This window comes from Hypanus sabinus, unplaced genomic scaffold, assembly GCF_030144855.1.
Source record: "Hypanus sabinus isolate sHypSab1 unplaced genomic scaffold, sHypSab1.hap1 scaffold_810, whole genome shotgun sequence".
Taxonomy (NCBI): Eukaryota; Metazoa; Chordata; class Chondrichthyes; order Myliobatiformes; family Dasyatidae; genus Hypanus; species Hypanus sabinus.
Window position 1 is genome coordinate 167,330 of NW_026781663.1, and position 17,027 is coordinate 184,356.

Sequence of the window (17,027 nt, forward strand, 5' to 3'; positions counted from 1 at the left end):
CAAGCACAAAGTGTGTAACACCAGCATGTTTTGGTTTCAGATAAGTGGAGAAATACTGAAAGGTGACGTAAGGGACATTTCCAACACAGATAGTAATGGAGATGTGGAAGGAGTCACTAGAGAAAGTGGTAAGGGGGGGAGGGTTACAGTTACTGAGTTTGAAAGGCATATAGAGAGAGTTACGGATAGGACTGATTCAGAGGGATATGGGTCAAAGGCAGGCAAATAGGACTGAGTCGGGTAAGCATTGGTCAGTTGAAATGAAGGGTACTTTTCTGTCCGTTAAAAGCCTGTTATCCAGAGAGAGAGAGATCTGTATAATTAAGGGGACAGAGTTTTAAGTAGAGGAGCGTGAGGGGTAGAGGGGATTTGAAGAATAATTCCCTCTGAAGGTACCGATCTGGAAACACACGGCCTGAGGGGATGGTGCAGCCATGTAATGACCATCTCTGTAAGCACTTGAAGCAGCACCGAGGCAGAGCAGGCGACAGGACAAATGCTGAATTGAAGGAGACAGATTCTGGCACACACATTATGGACCTAGTCGCTCCTTTGCCGCATAAACATCTGACTATGCTGTGGAAACCTGGAACATAGTATTATAGGTCAGGCTGCCCTGAAACATTCAGAACAAAGGGAAATCAAATCAGTTCAACAAATGTATTAACTGTAAAAGTAATGAAACAAATCCCTCCCTTTCACACGAACAAATTGTGAAGCATTGTTGGTACCTTTCGAATTAAAGGCTGCTGGATTGTTCGCTAGGATGGACCAAGAATTGTAGAGCACGGAAAGACGACCATCGGTCCATCAGATTTATGTCAATTATAATACCTACTTATACCAATCCTACTTTTCTGCATAAATTCTATATACCTTGTTCAATAAAATAGCTAAGCATTTGCCTCAGCTGTTATAGAGTCATATAATGCAATTCCTAGTAAACAACAGACCTCCACACACACCGACACACACACACACACACACACACACACACACACCGAAACACATGCGCGCAGACACACAACCACACACACACACACACACACACACACACAGACACGCAGAAACACACACACACACACACACACTCACACACACACTCACACACACACACACACACACTCACACACACACTCACACACACACACACTCACACACACACTCACACACACACACACACTCACACACACACTCACACACACACACACACACACACACACACACACACACAGAGTAAATACTGTATTTGCCGCTTGTCAATCACTTCCAGCCTTCCTGCATTGATTTATCTTCCAATTCAGAGCACCGTGTGTTTTTATTATTATTTATCTGGTCTGCACATTCCTTTGAATATTGAAACAACTTACTTTTGACATCTGTCAGATTTGAGATGCTTATAGTAGTCTATTGCATCTGCAATATCACAAAATTCTGGAGGGACTCAGTAAATGTGGCTATTCTATGACAAAGCACAGTCGTTGTGTCTGTGCATATGTTGCAGGCGTGTCTGCATATGCCCGTTTGAATATGTTTGGATGTATATGTGTGTGTGTGTGGCCAGGAAAATATTAAAGGACTGACGGACAATTGGAAATGGGAAACCGCAGGGGCAGAATTTTGGGTCGGTGTCGGTGAACTCTGTTTACAGTAAAAACGTTGTTACAATAAAAACGTGAAATGTAAAAAAGTTGCACCGCGTGCAAAACTCAGCCTTTGTCACTGGAGTTCCGGCATTATTTCCGCCAGATGAGTCACTGCTGAGGTAATGGCAAAGAATGTTGATTATTTGTTTTCAATCGGCCTAATTGTTACATCAGAGACAATTGTGTTGAATTAAAGTGCTTCTTCAGGTAACTGTAAATATATAAGTTAGTCAGAGGTATAACCGTGTCTCTGGAGACGGATCCTTTGTATAAATCAGCCCCGTTTTGAATGTATCAGGTCAGAGTGTCTGCCAGAGCTGTGAATTCGGATTAACAGAGGTCACAGATTCTCACTGAAATGGTGTATCCAATCAGCTTGCGGATTCGAGAAGTTTACTATCCTTCCATTTCAGTCTTTGGAATTCTCGGTAAGCCTCAGTGTCAGCTGCTCTTGGTGGGAATTGTTAATTCCAGCCTTGTGATTATCCCTGTCGCTGGTTTCCACTCTCGCTGCCCAGTCACCGTGTTCCGCGTATTAGGAATGGAAAGGAAACATTGGGAAAGTGGATTCTGGAATCTAGATCGGAAAGAAACTGCTGCAGAAATTTAACGAAACAGCCAACATCTGTGGAATTCAATAGATTAGGCATTGTTCTTCTAGACGTTTCTGTTCAATAGTGGGATGCTTGGTTCTCTGTGCTTTTGGTCTTGTAGAAGCTGCACTGTATTTGGGTGTATTCTGTTTACACAGCCCACGGAGATGAGAACATTTGACTGTTTGTGTTTCTATGTGAGCGGTTGTCTGCGGAGAGGTGTCACGATCGAACTACCGGTTGGTAGTAACACTGTAGACAATGTGAGGAGGTCCACGTTGCTGCATGAAGCCCGTGGCTTTTTTTAAGTAAATGTGAGCACTGTGGCTGAATGTGAAGCTGTGGTGGACAGTACAATGAAGTCGGTGAGTAAGTTGACGCAATCGACTCGGTGAAACACGGTTATCAATACTGTGAAATGCATTCTGTTATATTCACATCTGACGCATACAGACATCTGACTGCGGCAGCGAGCTCTGCATCGCTTTGTTGAGTTGGATTCGGTGGGAGTCTTTCTGTCTGTCTGTCAGGTAGATTTAGATTGCGCTGTACCTGTTGGAATCTGTCAATGTTCACTTTACCTGCTTTCCACATATTTTGATTTGCCTGGATGAATGTTTCCAGCATTTCCTGCTTCTGTTCCGTTCTTCGGTGTCCTGTCGCTGACAAGGAACACCCTGGAAGCCGATGATTATCTAATGGAAGAATCCCTCCATTCGTGTCCGAATTTATTCACTCAGTTGACACGAGACCGGGAATGCGCCGGTAGAAAATATTCCACCCACTATAGACTGTGAGGGGGTAGTTACCCAGTTTCAGCTTTCAACTGACTGCAGATTACGATCATCAGTAAGGAATCTGAATTCAGCTCACATTGACTTTATTTTACTGCGTGAACTCCTTCTCTGTCCATGCGGTCACTACAATCTGTCTCCACCCTTCTACTGCTAAATGCAGCAATAAAGTGCAAATATTACAGGATTAAACAGCAGCATTAATTTCTACTCAGTATTTTTCAACTTGCTGTTCCTGTCTCTCTTCCAGCGAACTCGGTGGCGATTGTGATTCTGTCCCGCGGAAAGTGCGGTCTCTCCAAATGTGTCACTCACTATCTGATGGGAATGGCCGCGGCCGATCTCCTGGTCGTTATCTCTGATCCGCTGCTGAGGGGGACTGCTGAGATTTATTTTCCCCGAACATTCCTGCTCCTCACTCCTGTGTGCAGACTCGGCAGATGGCTAATTTTTCCGAGCACTGCAGCCTCAGTCTGGCTGACTGTCGCTTTCACCGTCGACCGATTTGTGGCTATTTGCTGTGAGAAGCTGAAAACAAAATATTGCACCGAGAGAACGGCGGCTGTGGTTATCGGGACAGTGAGTCTGCCGGCCTGTCTGGAATGTGTTCCCTGGAGCTTTGTGTACGAGCCTTTGGTAATGATTGATGGTGTTCCCTGGCATTGTGCTGTTACATCGAGCTACAAAAACTCTCCCTCATGGGCGGCATTTACGATGTTTCACCGCATTTTAACCCCTTGTATCCCATTCTCTCTGATTTTGTTGTTCAATATTCAGACTGCCAGGCGGATTCTAGCGGCCAGTCGAGCCCGCAGGAGGCTCCGGGGGCAAAAGAGTGAAGAGAATGACAATGACCGGGAGATGGAGAATCGACACAGATCCATAGTTTTGCTCTTCAGCATAACCGGTAGCTTCATATTGTTGTGGATAACACAGGTGGTATTTTATATCTATCAGCGGATTTCAATGAATTTCGTTTATTCTGTCACAGATCCACGTTACATCACAGAAAAGACAGCAGCAATGCTACAAGTCCTCAGTTCCTGCACCAACACGTGCATTTACGTCCTGACTCAGAGCAAATTCCGAGAAGAACTCAAAAATGTGGTGACATACCCTCTGAATCGGATTTTGAAACTAATGAAACGGGAAAAATAATTGTTTTAAATGGTTACAATTCGGCTAGCTCTGTGCTCCCCATTCTGTACGCCCACTTGTGGGTTAATGTAAGACATGTGATGAACAGAGTTACGAAATAAACAGGAGAAAACCTGCGGAAGTTCGAGAAACAAACTAACACACACATACATCAGATTCCTATTGAAGTTTCTCGAGCCGAAACATTGTTCCAGGGATGATGCCGGACCTGCTGAATTCCTCCAGCACTTTTGTGCATTGCCTGAAAAAGTACACTGCAGTTGTTGTCAGCTGATCTCGACGGAATCATTCGCCTCAGAGTCACAGGGATATCCCCGTTGCTCCTGATTTGCCACCGCGATTAATTTGAAGGTCGAGGCGAAACAGTTACCCTTGCTTCTCGGTTCTGATAGAACTGCCATCTTGGAGTATGTTTTCGTCTGTATCAATCACGCCTGCTCCAGCATTACCCATAATTTCTTTGATGCTCTTTTTCTTCATTTTCTCTACCTGTAGGCTATAGTTCTCCTTTTGACAGTCACCTTGACTTGCAATAGCAAAAAAATCATTCTGTTACAAATGTCGGCAATGGAGAGAGAGAGAGAGAGAGAGAGAGAGAGAGAGAGAGAGAAGAACTGTCGGCTACTGGGTTTCTTAAGGCACAATGTTAATCAGATCACTGAATGGTCGATTGATATTCTCTGTACACTATCTGTCTGTGGTTTCACAAGTGGCTGATTAGTATTTCTTATGTCATATATAATATAGTAATAGTTTTCGACATGTGCACAGTGTCTCACTTCTTTGCGAATTCCTGATGCTGTTGAATCAAAACGGAGCAAGGGGAATAAAAATATCTTCCTTACAACCCATACCCGTACCCGTGAAGGTGGCCACGCTGCAGTCATACTGGCGTTATCACTGGATTGCAGCTGATACTGTTCCGTTGGGTGTAAAGACTCGGTTTCAATCCAAGCTGCCGTTCCCGGATTCTGATTCATGACAGAATGGGCTTTAATCAAGCGGCATCAGCGTCTTTCTACGAAATGATTTTGTATTCATTGCCAAGCAAAGGTGAAAGCTGTAAAGTTGTACAATTTACCCTCCATTGAAGGTCGCCACAAGAAAACAAACAACCGCCAGAGAGAGCGAGCGAGCGAGAGAGAGAGAGACAGAGAGAGGGGGGCGGGGGTGAGAGAGCAAGAGAAGTTTGTGAACCCACGGACAAACCCAAGGCAACAGAGTGGGAGCATATGCGATGTAATCCTGGTCTATAGCAAGGGAATAATCGACTGCTGACATGGCGTCGATCCTAGACAATCGATCAAATGATCGATGAAAAGAACTACAACAATGCGAAACAAGGCTGTCAAAAGGGTCTGGTTTCAATTTCACTTTGAAAAGTACAGAAAAAGTTTGAAATACTTCCCTTCAGTATTTTTCATGACTCGGACATGTCCACAACGTATGAATTAATGAAGCCTCTCCATTGTTACATCTGTCACAATAGGGAGATATATCCGCAAGAAAAAGAGACAACTTATCTTTAGTCATGTGGACCCAAAGGGCCACTTTAAATTACAGGTGGAAGTGACGGACACATAGCGATAAGGTGTTAACCAATTTAAAGAATTCGTTCCAAGTCTTCTCAGAAATTTAAGTCTGTAAGTATCGAAAAAAGTGAGTTTTTGGTAAGCTATATTTAGCTGACAAGTCCTAAAACGAAAAGAGAATTTTTCCATCAAATAGATCCTGAGAGCATTTAATACCCAGTCTATCCCAATCTTTAAAAATTACATCAATCATAGAAGGTAAAAAAAATTAGAAAAAAATGGGACAGAGAAAATCTCAATAAACCAAAACATGTTTTAGATTGCACCCTAATCTTCAAAGTATGTTTAACTACAAAGCTATCATTTAGTTTACTCAATAATGAGGGAATATCAGTTCAGTTAAGTTCAGTTTCAGTTTATTGTCATTTGGAAACCACAAATGCAATGCAGTTAAGAAACTGAGACAACGTTTCTCCAGAATAATATCACAAGAGCACATGACAAAACAGACTGCACCAGAAAATCCACACAACGTTTGACAATCCCCAATCCAGAGTCCGGAGAGGCAGCTGCGTATTAATATCGCGCTAACATCTTTGCGTGATCCCCGGAAAGGAGCTCCAAACCCATCAGACAAAACAAGACTACCCAGACTCTCCAAGTCAGGAGACCAACAAACCAAAAACTAAAGCTACAAGACCTGCACAAAACCATGTAGTTACAACACATAGTTACAACAGTGCAGACAATAGCATAACTGACAAAAAACAGACCATGGGCAGAGTAATAATAGACCAAAGATGTTAAAAGACTATAAGTTCGAAGTAAATCACCACATAGTTTCCGGAAGTCCTCAGGGTCCCGATAGATTCGTTATCCCACGCAGGCGGTAGAAGGGAGTACCCCCACTATGGACTTCCAAGGCGCCGCCCGACTCAGCCTCGCAGACGCAGCATGCAATGGAATCTCCGTCGGACGCAGCCTCGCAGACACAACACACAGTAAACGCGCACCGACCGCAGCGGACACCGAGCCCCCGACCATCCCCTCCGGCACAGCTTCTCAGAGCACCATCCTCTGCCGAGCGCATTAAGACGTCCCCGCCAACGGCCACCGGCAACGCGACCCGGAGGACTGGGGGCCTGTTCTTCTCAGCAGAGACCCGGACCTCACAGCAGCAGCAGCAACGAAGAGGCTTTCCTGGAGATTTCCAGATGTTCCTCCGTGCTCCCACGTCGGTTTTTCATCAGATTAGGATTGTGCACGGCGCCCCGCTTGACAAATCATCGATATCAGCTCCGGAGAGGCGGCTGCAAGCAGCGTCACGCCGCCACCTTGGATCATAATTGAGGATCCGAGAAGAGAAATGATAGAAAATTTATTAACAGAGTTAGCTTCTGAAGAATCCAAAACCGGAAAGTCCTCTCGGTTAATGTAATATAACCAAAACGTACGATTCGTTCTATTATCTTAGACGGAGGAGAGTGGTGGTAGAGGGGAATTGGTTAGGTCTGGAATCCAAAAAGAAGCGAAGAGCTTCGAGACACTCAGGTTGGAGGAACAACACCTTATATACCGGCTGGGTAGCCTCCAACCTGATGGCTTGAACATTGACTTCTCTAACTTCCGTTAATGCCCCTCCTCCCCTTCCTACCCCATTCCTGACATATTTAGTTGTTTGCCTGTTCTTCATCTCCCTCTGGTGCTTCCCCAACCCCTTTATTTCTCCCGAGGCCTCCCTTGCCATGATCCCTTCCCCTCTCCAGCTCTGTATCACTTTCGCCAATCAACTTTCCAGCTCTGAGCTTCATCCCACCCCCTCCGGTCTTCTCCTATCATTTCGCATTTCCCCCTCCCCCCACTACTTTCAAATCTCTTACTATCTTTCCTTTCCCTTAGTCCTGACGAAGGGTCTCGGCCCGAAACGTCGACAGTGCTTCTCCCTATAGACGCTGCCTGGCCTGCTGTGTTCCACCAGCATTTTGTGTGTCTTGTTGGTAGTAGGGTTGTGTTGCTTTTTGATAAAATAATAAATAAACTCATTAGAAAGAGGTTGTATCGGGTTGGAGGGTGTAGAATCTCCAGGTAGGGGATTCTACCTCTATGGTGGGGATTCACCACCCTCGGAGTGGAGACATTTCCCCTCATTTCAGTCCCGGAGAGTCCACGCCCTTTTGCAGAGACTGGGATCCCTGGTTCAACCGGGAGTAATGTTGTGCATTTCAATGTGTTCACCTCTTAGACCTCGATTCTCTAAATGAAAGTTTTATCATATTTGATCTTTCTTCATATAATGACCCCACCACACCAGGGGTCAGTCAGGTGAATCCTCATTGCACTCTTTATAATAAATACTCTCGAACCTCTTTGTTAATCCTCTGTGGAATTATTTTCCATCTTCTGCAGCCCCGTGTTGCCCCAACCACTCACCTCCCATCCCTGCCACGGTTTCCACCTTCCCACCTCCCCCTCACCTGGATCCACATCTCACTGCCCAGCTCTTGCCCAACTCCACCCCTCACCTCTTTTCTCTGACTATTTTCCCTCCACACTCAGACCAGAGGGATGGTCTCGGCCCGAAATGTTGACGGTCCATTTCCATCCGCAGATGCTGCCCGACCCACTGTAAAGTCCCCTGTTATGTGTCCGGCTGTGCCGTGTTGTTGGTGGAGTGGGCAGCGTGGTGTTTGTATCGATTCAGGTCACAACACCAGAATTGCCAGCGGGGTCCACACACAATCAATAGAAAACCTCTCGTCCCTGCAGTCTTTGTCTCCTGGTAAACTCAACCCCCTGACAGTGTGAACGACAGGTATCCTTCCTCACCCACCCCCATTTTATTTACTTTATGAACAAACAATCAAACCGTGCACAGTATGTAAGCTGTGAATATATGTTTTCACCATTGTGTTGTTGTGTTGCATTGGAGCTGGAGTAAGAATTATTTCGACCTACATCACATTTGTCTGCTGAAAATGGAATTAAACAACCCTGAATCTTGAATTAACATTTCGGCAGGCTGAACCGTCACTTTTCTGTCTCTCAGAATTATTGCGGCAGAGCGCCACCTGGTGGCAATGGAGTCCACAAATCAGGGATTCCTGTTATTGCGGCAAATTACCGCCAAGTGGCAGTGTTGTCCACAAAAGGGGGACGTTTACGGCGATAAGGGGAGTGGAAAGGGCTGGAAGCCAATTCTGCAGTGGATGAAGTACTAGACCTGCCCCAAACTACACTCCTCACGAAGAGTTAGGGTCCCAAACGATCCTTCCATTTGAGGCAATTTTTCAACATCGTGCCTGTTGGGGTCATCTGCTGTTTCCAGTTTTCCAGGTGTGGCCTCCTCGACAACAGAGAGACCCGATGTAGTCTCTGCATTCTGCACTCTGTCCCGATGAGATTCTGCAGATGTTGGAGATGCAGAGTAACATACACAAAATGTTGCAGGCAGTCGGGAGGTCTGGTAGCTTATATAGAGGGGGATAAAGCAAAACAGAGATTTCCTGCCGAGACCCTTCATCAGGACTGGAAGTGGGGAGAAGCCGGAATAAGATGGTGCGGGGAGTGGAAAGCGTCCAAGCTGGTAGGTGATAGCTGAAGCCAGGTAAGAGTGAAGGTGAGTGGGTGGGGGAGGTGGGAGATGAAGTGAGACGCTGTGATGTGGTAGGTGGAAAATGAAAAGGACTGAAAAGAAGGAATCTGATCGGAAATGAGAGCGGACAATGGGGAGAAAAGGAAGTAAAAGAGGAACCAGAGGGAGACGATCAGCAGCGGAGAAGAGAGAAGTGAGGAGACAGAATGGAGGAGACGGCCGTGTGGGTTGATGAAAAGAATAGATGGAGGTAGAAGGTAAAGATACCGATGATCATGCCATCATGTTGTAAACTACCCGGATGTAATATGAGGTGTTGCTCCACACCTGGGAGTGCGCTCATCGTGTTAGTTAAACAATGAACCGGAAGAGAGAGTGGGTTACTAATTTTCCCCTGGGATTCCTATTAAATCAATCCCCTCTCACCTTAAACTGGTGCCCTCTGGTTGTTGATTCCACAACAGCGGGGAAAAAGGACTGCACGCATTCCCCATTTCTGTACACTGATAGTTCGGAACACCTGCATAATGTCACCTCAATCTCCTAGACTTCAAGGTGTGAAGTCCCAACCTGCCCAACCTCTCTCCAGAACTCAGTCCCTCAAGTGCCGGCACCATTCTCATAAACCTCCCCTCCACTCATTCCAACGACGTCCCCTCTCCTATAGCAGAATGACCAAAACCGAATACAATAATCCAGGCCTGGATACCCTAACAATACCCTGACGCTACTGCAACCTCACTAGCCTCTTCTTCAGACCATGAGCCATGAGATATCAGACAGGGGCTGCTCAGCCAATCGAGTCTGCTCCGCCATTCTTTCGTGTCCACTTGATTATCTCTCTCAACCCCATATCCTCCTGCCTTCTCCCCATGATCTTTGAATATCCATTTAAAATACACTCAATGACCTACTCCGTCTGTGGCAATGGATTCCAAAGATTTACCACTCCCTGACTAAGGAAACCCCTCCTCATCTCTGCTGTCAGTGGATGCCCTATATATTGAGGCCGTGGCCTCTGGTCCCAGACTCACACAGTACATGGTACATCTACTTCATGGCCACTCTGTCGAGGCCTTTCAATATTTAATAGGTTTCAATGACATTCCCTCTCTTTCTTTTAGGCCAGCGAGTACAGGGTCAAAGCCAAATAATGCTCCTCATACTTGACCATTCCGGGAATCATTCTCGTGAACCTTCTCCGGACCCCCCCCCCCTCCAATACGAGCACATCTCTTTCTCAGATAGAAGGTCGGAAACTGTTCACAAAACACCAAGAGCGATCTGGCCAATGCGTTTTAAAGCCACAGTGTCACATCCTAGTTCTTATATGCTAACATTACAGTTGTCATCCTTCATCAACACAATCTGCAAGCGAAACTTTAGGGACTCCTGCTCAAGGATTCCCAAGCACCTATGCCTCTCCGACTTTTGAATTTACTCCCATTTAATTGTTTTTCTACGCCCTTGTTCCTGCTAACAAATGTACATGACCGTACACTCGCATTCACTGTATTTCATCTGCTACTTCGTTGCCTGTTCCCTAAACCTATCGAATACCTGCTGCAGACTCCTGCTTTTCTCTAAACTACCTGTCCCATACCTATCTTTGATCAACTGCAAAGTTCCTCACTAATATTTCCATTCCGTCATCCCTATCATTCAGATTTAACATGAAAAGAAGCGGTCTCAATACCGACCCAGCGGGACGCCATTCGCCACCGGCAGCAAACAGAATCGGTTTGCATTGTTCTGGCCGTCTCCTGCCAGTAAACCAATCTTCGACTGATGCTAGTATCGTCCCTGTAATACCATGAGGTGTGATCCTGTTCAGCAGCTTCATGTGGAAGACCTTGTTAAAGACCATCCGAAAATCCCAGCAAACAACATCCACTGTCTCTCCTTTGTCTATCCTGCCTGCTATTTCATCAAAGAATTCAACGGATTTCTCAAACAAGATTTCCCCTGAAGGAAACCATGCTGATTAAGGCCTATTTTATTATGAAACGCCAAGTAACCCGAAAAGTCTTCCTGAATGGACTCCAACCTCTGAGGTCAGACTAACTGTCTTGTCGTTTCCTTTCTTCTGCCTCCTTCCCTTCTTAAACAATGGAGTGACGTTTAGTCCGCCAGAACCAGTCCCAAATCTAGTGATCCTTGAAAGGCAATTACGCATTATTTTAGAGAAACATGGAGGGGGGGGGGATGGAGAAGGGATGTTCTTCACTCAGAAGCAGTGAGAATATTGAATGAGATGCCAGAGCAAGAGGCAGGGTCGATTTCAACATGTAAGAGGTTTTGACTGGGTACATGGATGCAGGGGGTATGGAGGGATAAGTCTGCAGAGTGTTCTCTGACTCTAATACCTTCAGAAACTCTCCAACCACCCCGTTTTGAACACTGGAGTGCTCACTGCTGGACCGGGAGTCTTATTTACCCTCAGGGCTTTCAGATTACAAAGCACATTCTCTCCTCAGTAATACCATCTATGCTCAGCTTTCCCAATACTTTTGAATTATTGGCAAGTTTTTTTTGGGGGGGGGTGTGGCGCGAAAGGCGACGTCAGAGTAAGAAATGTAATGGGACAGGAGAGAAAGCAGAGACGGATATGAAATATAAGACCATAAGATGTAGAAGCAGAATTAGGTTATTTGGCCCATTAAGTCTGCTCCGCCATTTCATCATGGCTAACCTAATTGTCCTCTCAGCCCCAATCTCCTCCGCTCTTCCAGTATCCGTTCATGCCCTGATCAATGAACAATCTATCAAACTCTATCCTTTTCAGAAACAGACAAGTATATGGGATACAACAGATACTGCAGATGCTGGAAATCTAAAGGAATACAAAGAAGGTGCTGGAGGAGCTCAGCAAGTCGGGCTTGCTTGGGAGCCAATGTTTCAGGCCAAGACCACTCATCTGGATACTAGAATATCGACAGGGAAGAAATTAGAAAATATTGTCAAATAGTGAAAACGTTTGACAAAATTTACTGCAAGCCTTAAGAAAATATGGCAAGCAGAAGTCAATAGTATAACAAATACAACAACGGGAGTAAACACCTTCACTATACCCATATAAATGGCTTTATTAGGAAAAATACCTTGGTCCCCTTCTGATCTGGAAAACTTACAAAGAATAAAAACAACTGAAATGACAAATTTAGAAAACAGTGTTAACACTGAAACGCACTCAGATCAACACTACCGAGAACAGAAGGCGGACAAGGAATTACAGACAATAAAAACTGCCACAACAGTCAGCTAAAACTCCTGAGTGCATATTTTCTTCAAAAATAAGCAGGATTCAGCATTCCATGGGGAAGTATCCAAATGTGACTTGAAGTACACACCAGGAAGCTTAAATGAGAGGCCAACTTAGAAAAGTGAATCATCACTTGAAGAAACTGCTAACCAGTGGAACGTGTATGACCCTCTATGGGAGACATCCCAACGATCTGAGCAGACTCGATGTTTGTCAAGAAAGCCACGAACACGCGACTCAAAGTGGGCGATGTCTTCGCAGAAGGTGAGATTCCTCATGGAGATACAGGACAGGGTGGTTAACATAAAAATTATCAAAAACACATAAAATACTTTCAAACAAGGTGATGAATGCAGAAAATGCCGTGAGAATCCAAACACAATCCAACACTTCCCGGGATCCTGCAGCAGTTTAACTCAGTCTGATTGTTTTCAAAAATACAATCAGGTGGCAAACATCATTCACCAAAATCTTGCTTTAAGCCCACGAATGACCATCATAAATTCATAAATGCACCATAATGACTCTGCCATAGTTTGATGCATCAGCAAGGGAGATGGGGCTGAGTACAGAGCTACGGTGGGAAACTTTGTCACATGGTGTGAGCAGAATCATCTGCAGCTTAATCTGAAAAAAACTAAGGAGCTGGTGGTGGACCTGAGGAGGGCTAAGATACCGGTGAACCCTGTTTCCATCCAAGGGGTCAGTGTGGACATGGTGGAGGATTACAAATACCTGGGGATACGAATTGACAATTAACTGGACTGGTCAAAGAACACTGAGGCTGTCTACAAGAATAGCCAGAGCCGTCTTTAATTCCTGAGAAGACTGAGGTCCTTTAACATCTACCGGACGATGCTGAGGATGTTCTACGAGTCTGTGTTGGCCAGTGCTATCATGTTTGCTGTTGTGTGCTGGGGTAGCAGGCTGAGGATAGCAGACACCAACAGAATCAACAAACTCATTCGTAAGGCCATTGATGTTCTGGGGGTGGAACTGGACTCTCTGACTGTGGTGTCCGAAAAGAGGATGCTGTCCAAGTTGCATGCCATCATAGGCAATGACTCCCATCGACTCAGAAATGTACTGGTTAGGCACAGGAGTACATTCAGCCAGAGATTCATTCCGCCGAGATGCAACACTAACAAAGACTAACGGATTGACATCAGACTGGACGCATGATGAGAAAAGTTATTGAAGAATTATTGTGTGAAAAGGAAAGGCAAACGCAGCATCAGTAATGTTATAGTCAGTGGGAATCAGCAGGACGCTGTGTAACAAATGCAGTTACGGAACGGAGCGGGACCTCTTCACTGAGTTACTGTGGGACAACGAAAGGACCCTCCTGGAGAGATGCTCTCCGCCGGCGAGGGGAGCGCTGACATCACTCCCTCTGGGGAGGGGGTGTTCTGTTGTGGAATGTGAATGAAGGAGCTTCATGATCCAGCTGCTCAGTCTATCAGCTGGGGAACAGGTGGCACCGGAGCGGAACATCAACCCTTATTTGTTCGTTGGCTGTATGTAACCTCATTCATTGCACAACCCGCCTACCCGTGACGGAGAATTCGTGTTTCCTATAAATTAGCAGGATATCGTGGTCCGAGTCACACGCTGATGTGAACTGCACAACGGGAGATAATTCAAGCAATCGAACATGAGTCGACCGGCGATCCTACAGGTGAAAGACGTTTGTTACCCTGTTCTAGCGGTGTTTGGTTTACCCGGTAAGTCGTATTAATACAGTGTCTAACAGCTATTGGCCTTCGGCAGGACATTGATATTCTTTATGAAGTATGATCAGAAGATGCGCCGCAATGTGTCCATTATACAAGATGCTCAATAGTCGCTATATCGTTCCGTGTCCACACGGCCGGTGAGGAGACTTTCCTCTGGACACAGGAGGCCGTCTCCTCATGTCCGGTGCAAAGGGAACGGAGGGATGCCATCGCTGAAATAGCAGTAGTGTTTCGCTCAGGAGGGAATGTATTTTTCATCGTGCCTGTCAGAGGATAAAAGTGTACTACTACACATGAAGTGGCCATTCGGCCCGCTATGTCAACCTGAACCTCTGTGGTCCTATCTACCGGCACCTGACTAATATTCCTCTACCTCCCTCCCACCTCGGCCCTTTACAAGCTTATCTTGCGTGGTACAACAGATCCCGCACCGTCCGCTCCGCGGGGAGCTGTTTCCACACTCGCAGCAAACTCTGAGTAAATAATCTCTCTCAGATTACCCACGAAGTAATTCAGCTTTCACGCTAATCATATTGTCGTTCAAAATAATTTCACACAATCTGAGAGGAAAAGGCTGAAATACATTTACACCAATTATACCCCTAATGGATACAAAGATTGCTTATTCCCGTCTGTATCCTTGTAAATATTTTGAACACTGTCACGAATTTTGATATACTTCCCGTACTGAGATAAGTAGAATTGTAAACAATACTACGGATTCGGCTTTAATTACGTATTGTACAAATTCAACTCAATAACTCAACCCCTGCGCTCAGAGTCCTGATTTGTGATGGCCGATGTGCAAAATGATCTCTGTGCCGCCCGGTTTACCCAGTGTTTTACTCTAAATGAATGACGGGTCTGTATTTACAGCTCCGTTTCTTTTATGCGGAGCACCTCACAGCCTAGCATTCACCACGCAATGGTAACCTGGTTTACCCTCCTGCAGGGCAGCACATTACCCAGGCTCCCAGTACATTACACGTGCTGTTTCTCAGCCCGTTTCCAGCTGGTGAAGATCACACTGTGAAGTGCCTTTCCGTCCTGCCTCTGCTCACTCTCAGACCACCGGACCAAACAGAAATACATCCGAACGTATTTCAGAAATAAGTTGTCAGATTCACCAGTCTTCCTCCTTCAGTGATGTCTTTATCTGTTGGTGTTTCTTTCTGTTGCAGCTAATTTGTTAACAATTATTATTCTGTCCCGGGGAAAATGCGGTCTTTCCAAATGCATCTCTGCCTACATGACGATGATGGCGGTGTCAGATCTATCGGTCATTCTCATCAATGTCCTTGTCTATGAGATTTTAATATTCCGCCTGTCCAGTTCATTTCTGCATTATACGGAAGTCCTTAAAGCCACGATCTACGTGCTGGCGGTCACTCTGGAACTATCACGGTGGTACACGGTGGCCTTCACCTGTGATCGATATGTTGCCATATGTTGTCAGAAGTTTAAAACAAAATACTGCAGAGTGAAGACAGCCAGAATCCTGTCAGCTGTATTACTGGCGGGGCTTTGCTTGGAGAATATACCCCTCTTGTTTGCATTTCAGCCTCAACGAATAATTGGAAATATTTCGTGGGGTATCCGCCCGAAATTGGACATCTTCAACTCTCCAAACCTTGTTGCGCTCATCAGATTCAAAACCTTTCAAAACCTGTGCGCATTTGGTTTAATACTTCTGTTTAATGGGATGACGGCCAGGCATATCTTAGTGACCAGCAAATCCCGGAGGGGCTTCCGAACCCATAAGAGTAAGATTGAACGTGACCCGGAGATGGAGAACAGAAAAAAGAGCATCATATTACTGTTCTGTGTATCGGGCAGCTTCATGCTATTTTGGCTGTCGTCGGCAGTGACCGATATTATCGCCAGCATAACCATGTATTTTGATCGCGACTATAACTCTGCCCGATATATCGCTGCTCAAGCCGGGGCTCTGCTCACGAACATGAGTTCCTGTACCAACACGTGTATTTATGCAGCGACACAAACTAACTTCAGGGCAGAGTTGAAAACGTTGATACTGTCTCCTTGGACGCTTATCCGGGAATTGATCAAGACAAATGTCAGATCTCCTAAGGCTTTCTCCCATGAGTAGAACTCAGTTCCAGCTCGTACACGTCTTACAACAGGCAACGTTTTGTAAAAGATCCGCGCTTTTAGTTCGATAATAAGATAAAGATTCTCATTTAAAACATCCCGATGCTGGTAACTGAACGTGTCTCGTTTGTGTCTGATAAGAATTAGCTCAAGGTAGAAATAAAATGTACGAATGCGCGGAATGGGCCGGATGGAACACAGTATTGAATTAGACAAGCTTCATTTCAATGTTAAAGAAACCAAACTATTTGCACTCAACATTGGATCTCTGTTAAACATCAGAGAGCTACGATCAATAACACACTTATTCCATATTTCCCGATCTGTCAAACTGTTTCATGTCAATTAGCGAAAAAGAGGGACAAAAACTTTTCGAATAATTAGTACAAGAATGCAAAGTTGGAAATAAGTTACATCGCCTTTCAGAAGATCTTGTGTTAGTTTAGCTTACGTTGTGTGGTTCAATTTATTTCGTGATCGGCAGTTCCGCTCAGCTGTACCAGAACCTCCTCAATTGACCAGCCACCCGTCGGCAATAGAAGGCGATCTTCTATTCCTGATCCTGTAGACATTATATTCGATGTTACCCCGCGGTATGCCTA

General features: G+C 45.3%; 1 protein-coding gene across 1 annotated transcript; it reads left to right on the forward strand.

The window, feature by feature from the left end:
• The first annotated feature begins 14,231 nt into the window (after positions 1 to 14,231).
• On the forward strand, positions 14,232 to 16,423 carry LOC132390239 (vasopressin V2 receptor-like). The gene is made up of 2 exons (XM_059962850.1): positions 14,232 to 14,301; positions 15,495 to 16,423. The coding sequence occupies exons 1-2, from the start codon at positions 14,232 to 14,234 to the stop codon at positions 16,421 to 16,423; spliced, it is 999 nt and encodes a 332-aa protein (XP_059818833.1).
• The last annotated feature ends 604 nt before the right edge of the window (positions 16,424 to 17,027 follow it).

Coding starts and splice junctions, on each gene's coding strand:
- LOC132390239 (XM_059962850.1), top strand. CDS start 14,232: ATGAGTCGACCGGCGATCCTACAGGTGAAAGACGTTTGTTACCCTGTT. Junction 14,302..15,494: donor AGCGGTGTTTGGTTTACCCG/GTAAGTCGTATT, acceptor TTTCTGTTGCAG/CTAATTTGTTAACAATTATT.